Below are 19,551 nucleotides of genomic sequence, written 5' to 3' on the forward strand. Positions count from 1 at the left end.
TGCAGGGGGGATAAATAACGCTTGCATAAGTCCAGAAGGCTGGTGGCAAGTAACAGCTTTGTTGGAATAAGTGCTCAAAAAGTGCTGCTCAAGGAAGCAGATGTGCCTCAACTGATAGAGCATCTGCCTACCATATGGGGGGGTCCAGGGTTTGATAACCCGAGCCTCCTGACCCCTGTCGTGAGCTGGCCCATGCACAGTGCTGCCGCGTGCAAGAAGTGCCGTGCCACACAGGGGTGTCCCTTGTGTAGGGGAGCTCCACGTGCAAAGAGTGTGCCCTGCAAGGAGAGCTGTGAAAAAAGTGCAGCCCGCCCAGGAGTGGCACTGCACACATGGAGAGCTGATGTAGCAAGATGACACAACAACAACAAAAAACAACAACGTTTCCTGGTGCCGCATGAGAATACAAGTGGACACAGAAGAATACAGCGAATGGGCACAGAGAGCAGACAACAGGGGGGAAGGGGGGTGGCGGACTTGGCCCAGTGGTGAGGGCGTCCGTCTACCACAAAGGAGGTCCACGGTTCAAACCCCGGGCCTCCTTGACCCGTGTGGAGCTGGCCCACGTGCAGTGCTGATGTGCGCAAGGAGTGCCCTGCCACGCAGGGGTGTCCCCCGCATAGGGGAGCCCCACGCGCAAGGAGTGCACCCCATAAGGAGAGCCGCCCAGCGCAAAAGAAAGTGGAGCCTGCCTAAAAATGGCGCCGCCCACACGGAGAACTGACACAACAAGATGACACAACCTAAAGAAACACAGATACCCATACCGCTGACAACAACAGAAGCAGACAAAGAAGACGCAGCAAATAGACACAGAGAACGGACAACCGGGGTGGGGGGGGTGGAAGGGGAGAGAAATAATTCTTAAAAAACAAAAAAACGGGGAAGGGGACAGAAATAAATAAATCTTTAAAAAATGATAATCATAGAATAAAAGGCTGCTCAGTCCCATGTGTACAGGCACACACTGATTTTAGATTGGGAGCATTCCAGGGTTTCGGGTACCCCACTAGGTCTCCAGCGCTCGGTGAGTTTCCCCGGCAGCTAGAGAGGGGCCGGCACAGGCACACGCCCTGCACTCAAGGGCACCCCAGAGACCCCGGCTCCCCGACACACCTTGGTACACCGACATGGGGGCTGCGCTGGACACCACCAGCCGCTCGACCAGGGAGGGGTAGTAGATGGAGAAGTTCCAAGCCAGGAGCCCGCCCCAGTCGTGGCCCACCAGGATGCACTTGGAGTAACCTGAAAGGTCAGAGTCGCTGCTGGCCTGAGCACAGCCAGGTGGGCGTGGGGTAAGGGCAGGGGAGGGTTGGGGGCGGGTGGGTGGCCGAGTGGGGGGCTGGGGGGCGCGTCTGCGGCCCTGTCCCCCGCCACCCCCCCCCACGTACCCAGGCCCAGGATGACATCCTGGATGTCGGCCATCAGCAGGTCGACAGTGTAGCAGTCCACTTCCCGCGGTGCGTCCGAGGGGCCGTAGCCACGCATGTCCAAGGCCACGACGTGGAAGCGGCTCTGGAACTCCCGGAGCTGGTAGCGCCAGCAGAACCTGCCGGGCGGGCCGGGCCAGGATGGGCCGGGCCGGGAGGGGGAGGTTGAGTCAGGGCCTCCCAGGAGGCGCCCGCTGCCCTAGGGACTTCCGCCACCCCACCTTCCTTCCCAGAAAGAAGGAGGGGGACCTCCAGGTTGAGGCCATTAGCGCCCCGGGTGCGGCGCTGCCTCCCGGGTGTCCCCCCACCAGCCTGGCCCGAGCTCCACCTGCCCGCCCCCCGCCCCCCCCCGTGCGCCCTGTGGGCCTGGCCTGCTACCTACCAGGTCTCGGGGAAGCCGTGCAGAAACAGCATGAGGGGCCCGTTGCCGCGTCCGGCGGACACGTAATGCAGGCGCAGCCCCGAAGTCTTGGTGGGGGGAGGCGCATTCTCAGGCTCGGGGGGGCCCCCCTCCTCCCTAGACGCCCCAAGTGCGCGGTCCACTGTCTCCAGGCCCCGGATCCCGGTCCTCTTCCACCCCGAGGGCACCCCCCCCCCCCCGGGCCCCTGGCCCCAAGTCCTCCTCCCCCGCCCCCCCCCCATCCCCGCCCGCGCCCCCACAAGGCTCCGCGGCCCCCGCGCTCACCTGCAGGCCGAGGAAGCCGTGCTGGCCCAGCGCGGGGTCGCTCAGGCAGGCGGGGGGCGGCGCGCCGGGGGCGCCCGCAGCAGCCGCGCCGGGGCCGGCACAGCACGTGCGCGAGCGCGACGCAGCCGTAGACGGCGGCCGCCAGCAGCGCGGCCGAGAACACGAGGCTCCACAGGACGGCGCGCAGCAGCTTGAGCGTCAGCCGCGACGGCGCCAGCAGCGCCGTCACCGCCAGCTCGGGCATGGCGGCGCGCGGCGGCACGGCCACCGCCGCGCTGCCGCCGGGGGCGGGGGCCGGGCCGGGGAGCCCCCCGCCCTTGCGCTGGGGCCCCTCCGTGCCGTCGGGGCTGGCGGGGCGCGCCGAGGGAAGACGGGGGCCGGCTCAGACCCAAGCCGCCGGGGCGCGCGGCTCAGCCGAGTGCCGGGCGCGCACCGGGGCGCGGGGCGGGGGCCGGGCGCGGGGCGGGGCCGGCGCAGGTGGCCGGCGGAGCGGGGAACTGGGGAGGTGGGCGGGGCCTAGGCGGGGGCGGGGCCTTGTTGGGAGGCGGGGCCGGCTAGAACGCTGGGCGGGGCCAACGCAGGTGTGTGTAGGGGGGTCTCTGAAGAACTGGAGCTGCTGGGCCCGGACAGACCCGGGGACAGGGGGCGATGGGCGGAGCCTGAGACGGCCTGTGCGCCAGAAGCCGGAAAGGTGGGCCCTACCTGGCCCAGGGGCGTTGTAGGGGCTAGGGGGCGTGGCCTAGGCGGATGGGCGGGCCTGGGGTGGAGCCTGGAGGGGGACAGGCCCGGGCGCAGGGGCCGGACCAATGAGGCGAGGGGGCGGGGCTGGCGCCTAATATGGCGGGGCCGGAAGCGGAAGGAGCGGGACGGGTAGGGCCATGGCCGAAGCAAGCCGGAAGGCGCGGGCGGCCTCTGCGGCCCGAGGAGGCCTCGGGCGTCACGGCTGCCGACCCCCCCCCCCTCCCCCGTGAGCTCCCCCTGGAGCGCACGGCCCTCCCCTTGGCCTGGCTCCGAGGGGCCCGCAGCACCTCCACCCAGTCCTGCTTCCAACGGCGGGTCCAGCGGCCTCGGCCCGCGCGGGCTCCAGTTGGCCCAGGCAGGCCCGTCGGCCCGCCCCTCCTCGGCTGTGATTGGACAGCGGCGTGGGGAGGCCGTGCCGGCGGCAGGCCCCGCCCCAGGGGCCCATGGACGGGCGCCGGGGGCGGGGCTTCTCTCGCAGCGGCGGCCAATGGGACACGGGGGCGGAGCCCGGCGCTCCCCCACCCCCGCAGCCGGGAGGGGGGGGTGTCCCAGCTTCTCCCTCCGACCCTTTCGCGACCTCCCCTCAAGGTCCTCAGGGTGACGAGGGAGGCCACGTTTCGTAAGTACTTTAGGGCCAGCCAGCCATCATTCAACCTGCTCGGTGCAGGTACTGTCCCCGCAGCCCCAGGTTGCAGACCACCAGCCTGAAGTGGGGGTGCTCGGGCCGTCGCCCCCAGCCACACAGCCGGCCCGCCGGCAACCCCGAGGGCGGCGGGCGCCCCCTCCCGACACCCAGGAGTGCCGGGCTCACCGGATTGGGGGGGGGGGGGGGGCTGTCGGTTGGCGGTGGCCGCCGCTGGCAGCACCTGCTCTTGGCGGCTTCCCTGATCTCCGCACCCTGCCGGTCGCACCCCTCCTTCCTCTCCCACCCGCATCCAGCCCTTCCTGTCCGCCTGGCTGCTGGCACCATACTGTCCTGGGTGCGTGCGGAAGTCGGTGTTGCCACTTGGGAGGTGCGCGGTGGCTGAGAATGCATCTGTGATCACGTCGCCTGGGTTGCGCAAACTTTTGTGACCTCCGGACTCGTTGCTTTTCTTCTTTTCCTTGCCTGCTTTGGCCTGTGTCCTAGCTCTGGCTTCTTTTATGCCTCTGCATCTGGTCGGTTCTCCAGAACACGTGGATGAGCCTCTGGGATCTCTCCCGAGGCTTCTGACCGGGCCACACTTGGAATCCAGTCTGGGGACCTCCCTTCTCCTGCTACTCACACAACCCTGCTCCTCTCCCCGCAGCAACCCTGACTCTACCCTCAGACAAAAGACAGCCGTGGCCACAGGACGTTAACTTTACATTCAGTACAAATGTTTATTTTTGTAATGAGAACTGCACCAAAAAAAAAAAAAAAAAAAAAGGAGGGAGGAAAAAAATCTTTAGTATATAAGTGAAAAGTCTACGAATTCCCGTCTACAAATGTCCAAAGTGTTTAATACAAGTCTCAGGTTCACGGACATAATTATTGGCCAAGCGATCCGTGCATGTGCATACAGTACAGTGGGGCTGGTACACACCTCTCAGGCTTTTGTACAGGACAAAGATTTCTAGCGCTGTGGGAGGGGCTGGGGACTGGATGGAGAAATTAAATAGTAGATCCTGGTTCTAATTACAACCCAGTTAGACACCCATCAGTCGGCACGGAGGGGGGCCTTAGCAGACTTAAACTCTTTAGTAGGAAGGCGCAGACGAAACCATTTTTCCAGCTAAACAGACCTGGCCTTGGGAAGTTTCCCAACAAAACGAAGAGCAAAATGAGAGAAGTGAATGAGATGAAAGAAACCCCCAAACCACCCGAATCAACATCACACTGGAACGGGCACACTGGCGTCGTGGGGAAGAGCCTGGGTGGGGACAGCAAGGAAGCGGGGCCTCTGGCCCCAGCCGGGAGGTCTGGTGGAAGGGAAGGGGCTGCACGTCAGCACGGCTGTAGCCACGGACCCCTAAGTCCAGACCTCCTATCTCGGGTCCCAGGGCCGTCCCCAGGCGCTGCCCCTGGCCCTGGGGCTGCGGTGTGCGCGGGCAGGACGGGGCAGCCGCCTGGTGGGCTTTCTCGGGCAGGAACGTGTGCACGCGTGGGGGCGAGGACCCGATTTGGGGGGGATGTTCACTTAGCTAAGAATATCTGCTTACCCTGAGCTTAAACGAAAGGAGTCGTCGGGCAGAGGGAGGGGAGCTGGGGGAAGTGGCCGGGTCCCCTCAGTGAGTGGGGGGCGAGGGGGACAGAAGGGAAGAATACTGCTGGGTGCTTGGCCAGGTCCTGCCAGGGCCTCCCGTCACAGCCCCCCCATGCTGGCGCCCAGGGAAGGCCCGGGGGGGGGGGCGGGGGGCCTGGAGAGGGGCTGCCCTGTGCCGCCCTTCTCTGATGGGGCAGCCTGGGGACCTGGAGGCTCGGGGGCCTGGCCTCGGCAACAGGTGGTTCACAAAGAAACGGCAGGGAGACGCCAGCATTAAAAAAGAGAGATGTGTTTATTCCATGATCAGTACAGACCAAGTGCATCCTCCCCGCAGCCAAGTCCAACTCCTCAGCGACGCCAGAGCTTGGCCGGCACGGAAGCACCAGCGCTGTGGTGGGGGAGCGGGGTCTCATGGCACGCCTAAGCTCGCCGAGGGCTCCGGTTACAAAAATCAGAAACAATAAAATAAAAATGAAACGGGCGGGAACGGTCCACGGAGGGGGGGCGGGGCGGGGACCATGGCCTCAGCCTGCGGCCCCCCCCCCCCCCCAGATGCCCACCCCAGACCTGGCCGGTCCCTTCCCAGTAAAAAAAAAAAAAAACAAAACAACTCAAGCAGATTTGATGTTAAAAAAACAAAGAAGAAACCAACGAATGAAGGGGGAGGGGGAAGGAAGAAAACCCAAAAACTGCAGCTTTCTGGTTTTATAATTGAAAAATAAACCAATAAAGTTTGAAACTGAGTAAAATATAAACAGTTTTTTGGTGTGTGTGTGTTTTGTTTCGTGTCTGTGTGTGTGTATGTGTGTGTGTGGAATTCTCTTGGGAGGTTTTTAAACACCGAGCTTGGTGGAGTCACCAATAAACGTCAAACAGAGAGAGGCCGGCTAGGTCCACTATACGACACAGCCACATCACACACTACCCACAGTGCGGGGACGGTCACGCCGTTTTAAGATAAGCAGTGCCATTGTGTCTGGAGAAGAGAAAATTAAAAATAAAATACAACTCAACAACAAAAATGTCTATATAGGAATAAACAGAAACGCAGGTGGGGAGGAAGTGACTTTGGTTGGTGGCCTCGCTGCCCGGCAAGGCCCGCCACACGTGCGTGACCGTCACCCGCTCTGCACCGCCATGGGACACACACACCTCCACGGCACGATTCCCTTTTGCACAAGCGAACACTTACGGAGAGTGGCTCTCGATTAAAGGCTTGTGGGGGGGGGAGGGAAGGTCTGTTCAAGGCAAAGTCAGTGCCGGCTGGGGAGGGGGGCGCCTCGGCCCGCCCCCCGCCGCAGGGCCTGCCCTGGACTCCCGGGAGCGGGCGGCCGGTGGGGCAGGGCTCCTGGCGGGCAGGACGCCACGCACGTCGTGGTCTCGCGGGCAGAAGCCAGTCACGGCGGCGGCGGCAACCAGGCCTGTGTATACTGCGTGGACATTTGGCGAGGGCGGCCTCGGCCCCGGCCGCCCGCGGGGGGCTGCTCCGGGCTGACGTCCGTGGGGGGCGGCGGGGGGCGGGCGTCCGGCTGGCTGTAAGGCAGACGGGCTCTGCGGTCCTCGGCTCCCACTGGGCCTGCCCCAAGCGTCGCATGCAGGAGAGGGCCCCGGCCGCTGCTCCCACCTCCACCACCGCCCCTAACACTATGAAGTCAACGTTTCCGCCAGAAAATCCAAGTCAGAAGTCACCCAGGTGCTCTCAGAAAAGGTTTTCTTCAAATATCGACAAGAGGTCACTCTGGAAATTCATGTCAATGGTAGCTGCCATCTGGGGGGAGAGGGTCGGGGAGGGGTCAGGCCGGCGGCCCTCAGCCCACCCTGAGTCCCCGAGCACCTGGGCACCCTGCTCCGCCCCCACCGCCCTGGTCCTCACCGCTTCCCGGCGCCTCCGCTCCTGCTCCCGCTTCCGGGCCAGCTCTCTCTGCTGGTCCAGCATGGACTGGGCTGGGAGCTCTGGGCCTGGGGGGCGGCGGCGGCGGCCGCGGCGGCGACCGCCTGCTGCTGCTGCTGCTGCTGCTCCTGCCGCTGCTGCTGCTGCTCCTGGCGCCGGCGCGCCTCCTCGTGGGCTCGCCGCGCCTGCTCCAGCGCATCCTCGTCCTCGCGGCTCCTGAGCAGAGCGGGGCCGTCAGCGGGGCTCGAGGCCGTCCCCGAGATCCCTGCGCCCCCCCCGGAGCCCGGCCCACCTCAGGCGCTCCTGCCGCAGCCGCTCCTTCTCCTTCTCCGCGAGCTCCGCCTGCGCCTTCAGCGCCTTCTCCCGCTCCTCCTTCTCCCGCGCCGCCCGGCGGAACTGCTCAAAGCTGTCGCTGGACGCCTTGGCCGTGGAGGATGGGGCGGCCGGGTGCTTCTGCACCAGGCTGGCCCAGGAGCCCATGTTCTTGATCTTTAGGTCCTGCAGGTGAGGGGGCCAGGGTTGGCGCATGGTGGGCGCGGGGCAGCAGGGCCCTGGACCGTAAGGCCAGGCCACCACCGGCCAGCGGGCCCTGCGGGAGCCCTGGGCACCCGGCAGGCAGGGCTGGGGGCTGCCCTCGCAGGGCCTCCCCGGGGCACACTCAGTCCCACTTTGCTACCTTTTTGGGAGCAACTGGGGTCTTGGGCTCCTGCTTCTGCTTGTCCTTGTCGGGGGCCCCAGGAGGGGGTGCGTTCTGCTCGGGGGGCCGGATCACGGGCCTCCCCACGTCCACCGGCTTCATGTCTGGCCCTGGAACGCAAACAGCCCATGGGCCCAGCCGTCCCGGCATCTGGTGTGGGGCCTGGCGGCGGGCACGGGCGGGGGGCACTCACGCTGGGGCAGGTGGACGGGGGCCTTGACGCTCTCTGGGTGCTTGGGGGGCTCTGGCCGCAGCGAAGGGCTGAAGGGCTCGCTGCGGATGACGGGCGAGTGGATCTTCTCCTCCTTCACCACCACCAGGGGCTGGGACTGGACCACGGAGGCGGCGCGCAGCTCCTGCGGCGGCCATGGCGGTGAGGGGGCGGTACGGGAAGGCGCCTCGCCCCGGGGGCTGCGGCCTCCCCCTGCCCTTTACCTGCTTCTTGGGCTGGACGCTTTGCTGGGGCGGAGACTGGTGGGTCAGGCTCGGGAACGGAGGCATCTGGGGGGAGTGGATCATAAGCGGGGAGGGGGCTTCCCGGAGGTGACCTAGGAGAGGGGGGAGAGGCGTCAGGGCGGCTGGCGGGCCCAGGGGCGCCGCGGGGAGGGCAGGCTGCCGGGCGCCCCGGCCCGCTCTGCCGCACTCATGTGCAGTGGGGCCACCGGGGGCACTTTTGAAAAGGCACCCTCTTCTGCAGAACTGGAAGCACGTGTGACACTCCGTGCGGGTGAAGAGGGGGAACGGACCCCAGCGCCGCACGCCCCGGAACATGGCCTGGCGCGAGCTCTCGAGCCCCGGCAGAGAGGCCAGAGGGGTCACGGGCCAGGGGAAGGGGCCGGGCTGGAAGAGTCAGGCCTCGACTCCAGTGGGGGATGGATGCCCTGGAAGCGGCGAGGCCAGGGGTTGCTGCGCGCTCGGGGGTGGGGGCAGAGGAGCACGAAGGCACCGCTCGGGGTGTTTGTCCTCAGGGCGGACGCTCCGGTCGACACTACGAGAGCAGGCCTGGGCGCTACGGGGTGTCGGAGCCCCGAGACCGGGCGTGCAGCTGAGCCCTCTGGGGGCTCGGGCTGTGCATGACGCATCCCACACCCAGGTGGGAGAGGGAGAGACCGGGAAGGGCAGGGCCACGCGGGGCATCTCTGAGCTCTCTGCTGTTTCCCGTGACCCTCAAAAGACTCTAAAAGATCAACTCTTAGAAAAAACACACGTGCAGGGAGCTGACATGGCTCAAACGGCTGAGCGTCTGCTTCCCAAGCGGGAGGTAGTAGGTTCTATACCCGGTGCCTCCTGGAAACAAAAGCAAGCAAGCAGCAAATAAAGTAAACAAACAAAAAAAAGCACCAAAAACCCCACAACGGAGCCAACGGGGCTGAGTGGCTGAGCGCCGGCTTCCCATGTGAGGCCCCAGCTCCACCCCTGCCCTTGTGTCTTGAGAAGGCAAAGCACAACAAAACGCACACGCGTCGGTCCCGAAGCTCCCGGCCCACGGTGAGCTGAGGGGAGCTCTCCGGGAGCTTCTAGGGGCAGCGCGGGCAAACACCCCGGTGACGGCTAAGCCGAGCCCGCGGCGTGCGCTGTGCGACACCCCAGTCCCGACCCCGCTCCCCTGCGGCCCAGAGGCCTGGCAGGAAGGGCTGGGCCGGGGCCTGACGCCTCGGCTCTGCCGGGTTCGTGCCCGGGCTGGGCCAGGCAAGCCGGGTCTCGCCCTGGATGCCTCCCGGCCGCCCCGACAGGATGCAGCCCCCACTGGGGCCCCCGCCTCTGCAACCCGGGCCTTGCCCCGGTCCTGCCCACGCAGCCCTGCGCCGCGAGCCTGTCCCGGGCTGGGCCTGGCCCCACCCCCGCCCGCTCGCCAGTCACGCAATGCCGGCCTCTGTTCAGAAGCAGGAGGCCCCGTGGAGGCGCCCCTTCACCTGCCCCGAGGCTCGAGGGAGGTGGGCAAGGCCTTCCCAGGCTCCCCGCGCTCGCCCGGCACCCGCGACAGGGACCCCAGCTCACTGCCGCCCCCGTGCGGGCCCGAGCCCAGGCTCTCCTGCACTGCCGAGGCAGGGAGGTCCACGGCAGAGAAACGCCGACACCCCGGGGCCCCCCACAAGGCCCCCCACGGGCAGAGCCCGTCCGTCCAGACGGCCACCACGGCCCAGGCTCCACAGTCTGGCCGCTGGAGCACCCCGTCCACCCTCTGGTCACGACCTCCCACAGGCCCGTCCTGGTGCGTCAGGTGCACCCCCTGGGCTCTGCATCCCCTACCCCAGCAAGCACTGGAACCTCTCCTGGGTGGGGGCCTCGGCTTGCGGCCCGAGCAGACGCCTGACGGAGCCGTGGCCAAGGGCACAGGCTGTGCCCACCCCCTGCCCGCAGACCCCAGACGCGGGCACTTACCCGTGGCATAGGGGTCTGCCTTGTGGTGCCGGGGAGAAGGGTGATGCTGGATGACGTGCTGAGGCTTGGCGGGCGGCGGCGGGGGCTGCTGGCCCGGTGGCGGGTGGGGGGGCTGCTGGCTGGGGGGCGGCGGGGGCTGCTGGATGTGGGTGGGGAAGGGCAGGGGCTGCATGTGCACGGCCCGGGGAGGGGGCTGGTGCTGCGGCGGCGGGGGCGGCTGGGGCTGGGGCGGGGGCGGCGGCTGCTGCACCGAGGGGTGGGGCGGGGGTGGCAGGGGGGGTGGGGGCTGGGACTGCACCTTCACGGAAGGGAGCAGGGGGGTGGGGGGCTGTGCCTTGTGCAGCTGCTGCAGGTACAGCTGCACCTGCATGGAGGTGAGGGGCGGGGCGGGCGGCTCCTCGTCCTCCAGCAGCACCTGAGGCGGCTGGGCCAGGGGGGGCTGGGGGAGCAGGGGCGGCTGGGCCAGGGCGGGCGACGCGGCCGGCGGCCGGGCGGGCTTGGGGGGCAGGGCAGCGGCTCGGTTGCTGGGCCGCGATGGCTGCTGGGGCAGCGCGTTGTGCAAAGCTGCAAGGAGAGGCGGTGGCGGTGAGGGCCCTGTCGCCCGCCCGCGGCCCTCCACCCGGGTCTCCCCACCCCTCCAGGTTCAAGCTGCGTCTCCCCCAAGCGTGCTAGGCCCCAGGGGCCCCGGGCTTGCTCCCCCATGTCCTCACCCGGGCTGCTCACAGACACCCAAGCCACAGAGGTACACGTCACGAAACCCCCGGACGCCCCCACCCCACGGAGGCGCACCTGCCAGGCCCGGCGCCTTGACCCCACAGCCCCCTGCCCTGCGCGCGGCTCACCTGGAGGGGAGACCACGGCGTGCTGGCTGAGCGGAGGCGGGGTGCTGTGCTCGGGCGGCGGGGGCAGGTGCGGGGGCAGCTCGGGCGGCGGGAGGTGCAGGATGGGCTGGGCGAAGGGGCCGACAGGGTCGAAGACGCTGCCCGGGAGCTGCGGCTCCAGCACGGGCACCTGGGCGGCCATGAAGGGCGGGGGCGAGGCCTTCAGCGGCGGGGCCGGCTGCGGAGGCAGGGAGGGCGGGGGCGGCGGGGGCTGCTGCTGCGGGGGCGGCGGGGGGCGGGGGCGGCGGGGCTGGCGCCGGCTGCATCTGCGGGTGGTGGTGGTGATGGTGCTGTGGACAGACAGACAGGGCGGGGTCAGGGGGCCGCCCGGCCACGCCCGGTCCCCAGGGCCCTCCAGGCAGGTGGCTGCTGGCTTCGCGGGGGCCGAGGCCGCGTACCTTCTTCTGCTCCCTCACCGGGTGCCCCTTCTTTTTGGACTTTGGCGCCAACTCTGCAGAAAGAGAGAAGGTGGTGAGGGTCTGGGGAGAGGCGCAGGCCGAGCCGGGATGCAGACGGCGCGCGGGGGAGAGGGCCTGGTGGCCCGGGGGGGCGGGGCGGGCCGCGGGCGGGCACAGGCGCTGGAGGTGGCGCCCGGGCAGCCCTCCTCGCTGCCGGTGAGGGCCTCCGTGCTCCCGCCCCCAGCACGCCGTTTTGGAAGGACCCCAGATGCCAAGAACACCAATGCCGGCCGCCAAGGACGCGGAAAAGCAGCGAGGCTGGGAGGGCGCGCCCGCAGTCACTGGCGCTAACGCCCCAGGCCGGGCCCCGGAAGGCGCACACCAAGGTTGCGCCTTCCGTCTTGGGGAAGCAGGGGTGGGCTGGGGGCGCTGCAGCTCCACGAGGTGCCTGTAGCAGGGGCGAGGCGGCCTGGGCAGGAAGGGACAGCCAGAGGGGACCCACGGGAACCCTGGGGCGAGCACTCCAGGGGCGGGGAGGGGCCCCCAGAAGACGCCCCACAAGGCCAGGAGCTGGCGGGGGCAGCCCCCTCTCGCTGGTCCTCGGCTGGCGGGGAAGAGGCCCTGGGGCCACGCTCCCGGGCGGGCGGTCCTCTCCCCCACCCGGAGGCTTCCACTAAGAACTGCCGCCCAACGCGGGCCCCTGGGCGCCCAGCACCTGGGCCCCCGCCGGCGTGCTGGAGGGCACAGGCTTCCCACACGGCGAGGCTGTGCCCGCGGCTCCGGGGGCTGTGGGCAACGGGCCAGCGTGGGAAAAAGCCTGACGCCGAAAAAGACCCTGACGGCTGTGGGCTCGTGGCCTCGCAGCAACGGCAGCACCTGGGGATACCTGGGCATGTTGGGGGTGGCTAACCCTAAACCTGGGCCCCAGGGGTGTGCAGAGACGGACCCGTGGCTCTCCCGGCAGCCGTGTGGCCCTGGGGAGAGGGGTGCTCCCCGGGCAGCCGGGAAATGGGGCAGGCGGGGTGGGTCTGTGGAGCCCCAAGGTGCCCGGTGCCCGGGAAGAGGCTAGGAGAGCTCCTCACACACAGGGACGCAGCCCACATTGCTCCTGGTCCCGCGGTGGGGGCCCCGGGCCTGGGGCCAATGGCGACAGGGGGCTGGGCCGAGGGGACAGCGGCCAGAGAAGCCCGAGGGACGGCAGTGCCGGGAGGAAGGCTGGCGGGGCCAGGGCGGGGGGCCAGGGAAGCGGGCGCCTGCCTGGGAACCTGCCGACTCGGGGCTCCGGGCCGCAGGTAAGAGGACGCGGCGAGTGCCGGGTCTTCACACCCCCCCACGGCGCCCCCCGCGGCTCCCTAAGAAGGGTTACATGAAGATGGCCTTCAGTGCTGTGAGATCTTTATTCCAACTCAACACACATTTCAGCTTTACAGAAGATGGTCATCGTACACACAATCCAAACGTTTCCGGGGAATCTGGTTCACCACCGAGTCCCCGCCCCCACCCGGCCCGACTCGAGCGAAGGAGACAGGAGGGCGGCAGGGCAGAGACGGGGGCCCAGACGGACGGGGCGCCGGGCCTCAGGGTCCAGCGCCCACCAAGTCCAAAGAGCGGCCCCCAGGCATGAAGGGCGGGCGCGCGGGCGGCAGGGCGCAGGCTGTGTGCACGCAGGGTGCCACGGGACCTGTCGCCATGAGTCCCCAGACAACGCGATTCTTCCCAGAGGCAAGGCCAGCAGCGTCCCCACCATCCTGCGGGGACCCCGGGCACAGCGCCTCGGCCATCCCGGCCGTGCTGCTCTGGGAACGCGCCAGGCGCAGGCCAAAGGGCAGCTCAAAATAGGAGCAGGCCTGGCAGCGGGCCGCCTGGAGGCCAGGGACCGAGGATGGGCTCCCTGAGCCGCGGACGTGAGGCCTCGGGGGGCTTTGTGTCGGGCAGTTTTCTGCTGAGATGCTGGGTTGATGACTAAAAAAGGGCTGGTGCTTATTTTTAGAGTAAAAACCCTTTCAGTGCCCCTGGAAGGACAGGGTGACGTGGCCATCCGGCCTGGCCCGCTGCCCCCCGGCTGTGCCGTGGGCACGAGCAGGGGCAGCCCTGGGGGTCTCATGCCCCCAGGGCTGCCTGGCACTCCGAGCTCCTGCAGCCCGGGAGGGCTGGGCTCTGGCCGTGCCGGGGAGTGGGTGCAGAGGTGCGGCCACTTCTGCCCGCCCGAGGAGGGAGGAGCAGCAGCCAGGAGGCACTTTCCCATGGACCTCAGCAGAGGCCAAAGCAGCAGGGAGAATGCACGACAGGTAACTCAGGCTTCCAGAAAGAACTGGGACCAAGACAGGACTTCTGGAGGCTACGGGCCAGCGGTGGCTGGGGACAGCCTCGCGCGCACCAGAGAGAAGGCGCGGTGCCTCCAAGGGGCCAGCGGGCCTCGTCTGGGAAAGCTCTGGGTGTTAGAGTGCTCTTCCTGAACACAGAACGAGATCTTGCCTCGACTAACGTCAGCACAAGGTCCTGGCCGGAAGTGGTCAGATTCAGGGTCCCGGGGAAAGAGGGAGGATGAAGAGGAAACGCTCGGCCGGGGGCTCTGCGCAGGCGGCAATGCCCGCGGGCGGGCTGGGCGGGCAGGCAAAGGCGCCACCCAGGAGGCTCGGCCCGCCCGCCTGCCGGGGGCCGCAGACTCAATCCACTTAATCCACCCCGGGACAGGCCCCGGGCTCTGAGGAATTTCTCAACGTGATGGAGTCCTGGCCCGCTCACGGACCGAAGAAAAGGGACTTAAGCTATAGCTTGCTGGGAAGGAATCTGGAACTGAAGACCGTTTTTATTAAGAGTCCGTGTCCAATGATTAGGCGGGACCTACGTAGAGGGAGAGAGAAACCAGCGTGAGAGAGACGCGGGCACTGGGCTGCCCAGCCCTATACTGGGAGGCCTGCAGAGAGCCCGGAGCCTGCCCGCTTCCCGAGGCGCCACCGCGCAGCTTCTGCGCACACCCTGCCCCGCGAGCGAGCCGGCCCTTCCTTCCCTGGTCCTGAACCTGCGATCTCAGGAGGCGCCCCTGGCCCTGCCCCGCTCTCCTTCCTGGGAAACCAGCCTGCTGTGCTAAGCCCACAGGAGCCCGGGCGCCAGGTCCACCTCCCTGGGGCAGTCCTCTGCACTGGCCAGTCTGGCTGAGGAGGGGGGGGGGCCTGGCCTGTGCAGACTATGGGGAGGCCCGAAAGGAGCTCAAGGCCGCCTCCCCACATTCCTGCAACTCCCCAGAAACAAAACGGGTTGTAAAACAGGGGATACAGTTCCACATGCAGTTAAAGAGAAAACATCAGAGAGACAGCCAGCCTCACTTTTTCCAGGGCACCCGCGTGGATCGGCACGCCCACCACATGCACTGCGCACGCCCACACGGCTCACAGCTGAGCATGGGAAAGCCACGCCCACGCGGGCGAATTCCTGCGGCTGGAGCCCAGGGGAGCTGGGGCGCGCGCAGCGGCCTCCATCTGCACCGCCAGGCTCCACTCCTTCCCCAACCTCCAGCATTCCTCTTTCCCCTGGAGCCGCTACACCCACTCACGCCAGCCCCGGGGCCCTGGGAAAAGGAAGCTGGAGACCAAAATAGCTGGAGCGCGCCCGCTGCAGCCCAAAGCCAGTCCCAGAGCCTCTCCTCCCAAAGCACCAGGTGGCTGGGCTGGTGCGAGGGGCGCCAGTGGGGGGCGGGGGGCTCCCCAAGAGCACCGGGGCGGGACCCCCAATCCACAAGAGGCAAGGGATGAGTCGAAAGTTGGGGGACGCATCCTAGGCCACGCCTCGGTCCTCGTGCCTGCCCCCCCAGCAGAGCTACAGGCAGGTCTGCTCTCAGGAGGCCACTGCCCCGTGGGGGCTGGCGCGGTGGGCGGGCAGGATGGGCTGGGAGGGAAGCCTCCCCCCACAGCCCCGCACCCTGACCTGTCCTGAGGCTCCACCTGGGGGCGGCTGCCCCAGACGGGTCCAGCAGTATACGCCCCCCCCCCCCCCCCAGCAAGTCAGTGCTTCTGCTCGGTTTTTTCTGGTGATTCATCTATCGGGGTAGTGTTGGCAGAGCTGACCCTTAGTACAAGGGACAAAAATAGGCCCTTCCAAGAATTTCGGCTCCACTCCAACTGGAAGTTCAGGCAAGAAAAGCAAAACGGCGATGTCCCAGAAGACTGAAGGAAAACTCCTCAGTGCCCCCACCCTGGCCCTTCCCCCGAGGCAGAACCGCCGCTAAGGGGACAGAGAAGCCCAGCTCCGCCCGCCCCGCCCGCTCAGGGAGCAAGAGGAGGGTGTGCTGCCCCAGACGGAAATAGGCAGCTGGGGCACTGCACGCCAAGGCCTGGGGCCAGGCGACCCTGCCGCGCAGAGGCAGGTGCTGGCAGGTGTCCTTGCAGGAACAGCCACCATGGGGTGGGCAGAGCCCGGAGGGGCAGGACGGGCGAGGGTGAGGCCAGCGCGAGCCTGCCAGGCAGCACCCCCGGCCAGGACGGCGGCTCCTGGGGCTCGGGTGACGTGCCGAACAACACTCCCCGTTTCTTCAAAGGAGAAAAAGTGAACTAATGAAGGAATACGATCTTGAGAGCGGGAAAGAGCCTGCAGGAAGTGCGGGGTGCCCGTCTCCCCGAGGACGGGCTCCAAGTCCAGGACATGGGCGGCACAGGCCTCCAGCCCCTGGGCCTGTCTGCTTCGGCCCGTGGGGTTTTCTCTGGTCACTAACGCTCTTAGGAGAAAACGGGAGGGCGTGAGAGGTGCAGCCTCGGGAGGCCTGGTGGCGGGCACGGGGAGCAGCGCCCCCTGCTGGCCCACGGGGAAAACGACGCCAGGGTGGGCGTGGGGGCTGGACGGGAGGCCTCGGTGCCTCTCGCTCGGCCCATTCATCAAATGAGGCACCCGGGGTCGTTTTAGTTACAACCTGGCGTTAGGAGCAACGTTACGCTGACGTAAGAGATTAAATTTTCAAATCACAAGGAAAAAAAGAGGCAGCCAGGACGGAACCAAGTCTCTGAGACGAGCAGCCCAGCTCGGGTGGAGCCCTGGCTCACCTGGAACGGCCCTGCGTCCCACCCTCCCCAGAGGGCCCAGAGCGTGGCGCAGGGGCTCCCTTCTCCCAGCTGGGGAAGCAAACCCTGCTTCCTTGGCACGAGCGGGTCACTTCCCATGGGGGGAGCGCTGGAGGCAGAGGTCGCTGGAGACGCCCACCCAGCCCTGCTGCAGGCTCGTGGCCCCGCAGGGCTGCCTGCCCGGGGGTCCCTGCCCCTGGTTCCGTCCCCTCCACGTTCCGGGGGTGAGGGCACGGAGCCCCGGGAAGGGGACGAGAGCCCTCCATGCGGGTCCTGGCATCTCAGCCTGCCCTGCTCTTGCCCCACGGCTGTTGCCCAAAGCAGGGGACGACCCTGCAGGGCCCAGGCACGCAGAGAAGACCGGGCTATCTGGGCGGCAGGAGCGCCCCACGAAGCCAGCACCCCAGCTGGGCGGGGCCACCAGGGCCCCCTTGGCGGCCACCTGGCGACGACAGGGATTCTAGGGCGAGCAGGCCCCGGCCGGCATGAGGGGCTTGTCCCAAAGCCCTGGGTTCTCCCTGCCTGACCCGGAGCAAGGTGGTATGCCGGCCCTCTGCGGGAGGGCGAGGGGCTGTCCACCGCCCCTGGGTAGAGCAAACAGCCGGCGGGTGGGCGAAGAGCTCAGCCAGCTCTCCTCTCACGGCCACGCCCCGGAGGTGGCCTGAGCTGGCGCCGAGCACGAGGCCCACACAGGAGAAGGGGCGCAGAGGGGCGCTGAGGGGGACCCTGACCTGTTTCGGAGTCTTCGCTATCCGAGGAGCTGGACTCGCTGGTGCTCTCCGACTCCGAGGACGAGAAGCCCTTGACCTTAGACGAGCCGGCAATCACGTCGACCTTCTCGGCTGCAAGCAGAGCCACGGGGCGGGGTCAGGCAAGGGCCTGGTGGCAGCGGCCAGCCGCGCACCCGCTGGTGTGGCCATGCCCAGACCCCGCCCAGGGCCCCGTCTCGTGGCAAGCTGCCGGCAGGCACCATGCTGGCCAGAACGGGGCTCGCGCCAGATTCCCAAGCCCCTCCCCGCAACACTCCCGACACCCCTCCAGGTCATCCAGCACTCGAGAGAGATGGCAGGGCCGCGACTCCCGGAGGGCTCTGCTCCCGCCTGCCGAGGGAAGGCCCGCCCCCGCCCAGGCCCCAGGCCCGCCCCCCACCTTGTGGCCTCCGCCTCTTGCGCAGACAGGACGTGACGTAGCGCTCCAGCTCCCGCAGCGTCGAGGGCTTCAGGGTCTCGAAGTCGATCTCGATCTCGTCGGGGTTGGAGTTCTTGAGGGAGGGCTCGCGGGACTGGATGATGTGCACCACGCGGCCCAGCTTCTCGCCCGGCAGCTTGTTGATGTCCAGGCTCAGCTGCCGCTTCTCCTCGTACGACATGGGCTTGCACTTGTCCTCCTCCTCCGACTCGCACGCCGGGGCGGGCTTGCTCCTGGCGGGCACCGGCTCCTTCTTGCTACGAGGGGACCCAACGGACCCCGTCAGGGCAGCCCAGCACCCCCGTGGGTGAGCAGGGGCCCGCCCGCCCGCCCCCGGGGCGGGAGGCAGACCTGGTGCCGCCGCCGCCGCCGCTCTTCTTCGCCTTCTTGGGGGGAGGATCCTTGGCTTTGCTCTTCTTGTTCTCCTCCACCTCCTCTTTCTTTTTGTGCTTCTCCTTCTTCTTCTCCTTCTTGTCCTTCTCCTTCTTCTTTGGTTTGTTCTGCTGGGGCTGCGAGAGCGCTGCGAGCTGCTCGTGCACGGCTTTGAGCTGAGGGCAAGACGAGACGCGCCCGGGCTGGGGCCTCCTTCCCTACTGCCCTGGCCTGAGCGCCAGGACAACTGGGGTCCCCACCCATCTCCAAGGCCCATGCTGCTCAGCCCCAGGGCCATGCGGGCCCCACAGGCCCGGCAGGAGGGCGCAGCCCCCGTGGCCCCCCAGAGGTGGTCCCCCCATCTCCCAGGCCTGAGCTGCTTGGGCTCCCGCTCCGAGCGGACCCAGAGGCCTCTGCTCGAGAGGCCGAGCCCCGTTTGTGGCACACACGCCCGCAACACCCCAGGCCCCACAGGGCCCAGGACCCTGCCCGAGACACGGGGAGCCGGAGGCCGTGCTCTGTGCCTGGAGGGACCCCGCCCCTGCCAGGTCCATGCCTCACCTGCTCCTGCAGCTCGGCCAGGCGCTGCGCCCGCTCCTCCTCAGAGTCATCAGTCGAGCTATCGCTGTCGGAGGAGCTGTCGCTGCTGCTATCGCTGGACGAGGGGGGAGCCACCGCCTTGGGAGGGGGGGGCACGGCCGGGGAGGAGACGGCCACCACGGGCTCCTCGGGCTCGTCTGGCATCTTGGCAAAGCGCATCTCAAACACGTCCTGGGGAGACAGGCGGGCATGAGGGCTGCTGGGGGTCAGATGAGCAGGGGGCCGGTGGCCCGTCCTCCCACCAGCTGGGCCCCCAATGCTCTTCCCTAGGAGGGGGCCATGCACCCCTCGAGACAGCCCAGGGAGGAGAGGCCACGTGCACGCGTCCACCTCAGAGGCCTCGACCAATAGCAGCCCAGGGCCAGGCCCGCTGCGGTCTCTGCCAGCCACGCCCGCCTCCGGGCACCAGGGCCCAGTGGGACGGCAGCAGGCGGCACAGTGCGCGTGTGCCAGGGCGTGAAGAGCTCGCGTTGGAGCTGGACGCCCTGCGGCAGAGGTCCCGCTCCCAGGCCGTGCGGCCAGCAAGGCCCCTTCAGCCTGAGGACGCACGCACCCAGGGGAGATGGAAGCTGGTGCCCAAACCATCCCAGGGCTGACCCCAAGGACGACGACGACGACGATGGGCCGGAGCCCAGCAGGGTTTCAGGGTCCCCTTTAAGGCTGACCCGCGTTGAGCACTGTTGCACCTCGCGCAGACGAGACCCCGATCTTGCACCAGCGCGCGGGAGGAGCCGTGGGGGCCCGGGACGGGGCAGGAGACAGCACCAGGCCTCCCCAGTTCTGGCAGCTGGGGAGAAGGACGCCCTCTCGGCAGCGTCCCCCGTGGGTGTGGAGCTGCTCCTGGGGGCCGCTGCTCAGGCACCAGGAGTGCGCTAAGTTCCTGACTGGCGTCGGAGCAAGCCCTCGAGCAGGGCTGCGCACGAGGGGGACACCCAGGAGGCCCCAGAGGAGCCCGATATACTCATGCGCGGGCTCGCCATGAAGGCTGCCCACCCCTGGGCTCCCGCGGG

At 67.9% G+C, this 19,551-nt stretch overlaps 2 protein-coding genes across 2 annotated transcripts in view; both read right to left on the bottom strand.

The window, feature by feature from the left end:
• EPHX3 (epoxide hydrolase 3) overlaps positions 1-2,554 on the bottom strand; it is a 3,127-nt gene extending 573 nt beyond the window's left edge. The window contains 6 exon segments of the mRNA XM_058292543.2: positions 4-278; positions 1,117-1,245; positions 1,392-1,549; positions 1,813-1,898; positions 2,116-2,169; positions 2,171-2,554. Of these exon segments, the coding sequence (XP_058148526.1) occupies positions 4-278; positions 1,117-1,245; positions 1,392-1,549; positions 1,813-1,898; positions 2,116-2,169; positions 2,171-2,359 (891 nt within the window). The 5' untranslated portion in view covers positions 2,360-2,554.
• A 2,800-nt stretch (positions 2,555-5,354) lies between these two features.
• BRD4 (bromodomain containing 4) overlaps positions 5,355-19,551 on the bottom strand; it is a 64,088-nt gene continuing 49,891 nt past the window's right edge. The window contains 15 exon segments of the mRNA XM_071213589.1: positions 5,355-6,849; positions 6,955-7,022; positions 7,025-7,188; positions 7,265-7,470; positions 7,649-7,779; positions 7,863-8,025; positions 8,105-8,217; positions 10,052-10,615; positions 10,894-11,168; positions 11,170-11,222; positions 11,331-11,383; positions 17,113-17,223; positions 17,531-17,826; positions 17,921-18,117; positions 18,503-18,712. Coding sequence (XP_071069690.1) covers positions 6,781-6,849; positions 6,955-7,022; positions 7,025-7,188; positions 7,265-7,470; positions 7,649-7,779; positions 7,863-8,025; positions 8,105-8,217; positions 10,052-10,615; positions 10,894-11,168; positions 11,170-11,222; positions 11,331-11,383; positions 17,113-17,223; positions 17,531-17,826; positions 17,921-18,117; positions 18,503-18,712 — 2,673 coding nt within the window. The 3' untranslated portion in view covers positions 5,355-6,780.

The sequence above is a fragment of the Dasypus novemcinctus genome, unplaced genomic scaffold (assembly GCF_030445035.2).
Source record: "Dasypus novemcinctus isolate mDasNov1 unplaced genomic scaffold, mDasNov1.1.hap2 scaffold_124, whole genome shotgun sequence".
NCBI lineage: Eukaryota > Metazoa > Chordata > Mammalia > Cingulata > Dasypodidae > Dasypus > Dasypus novemcinctus.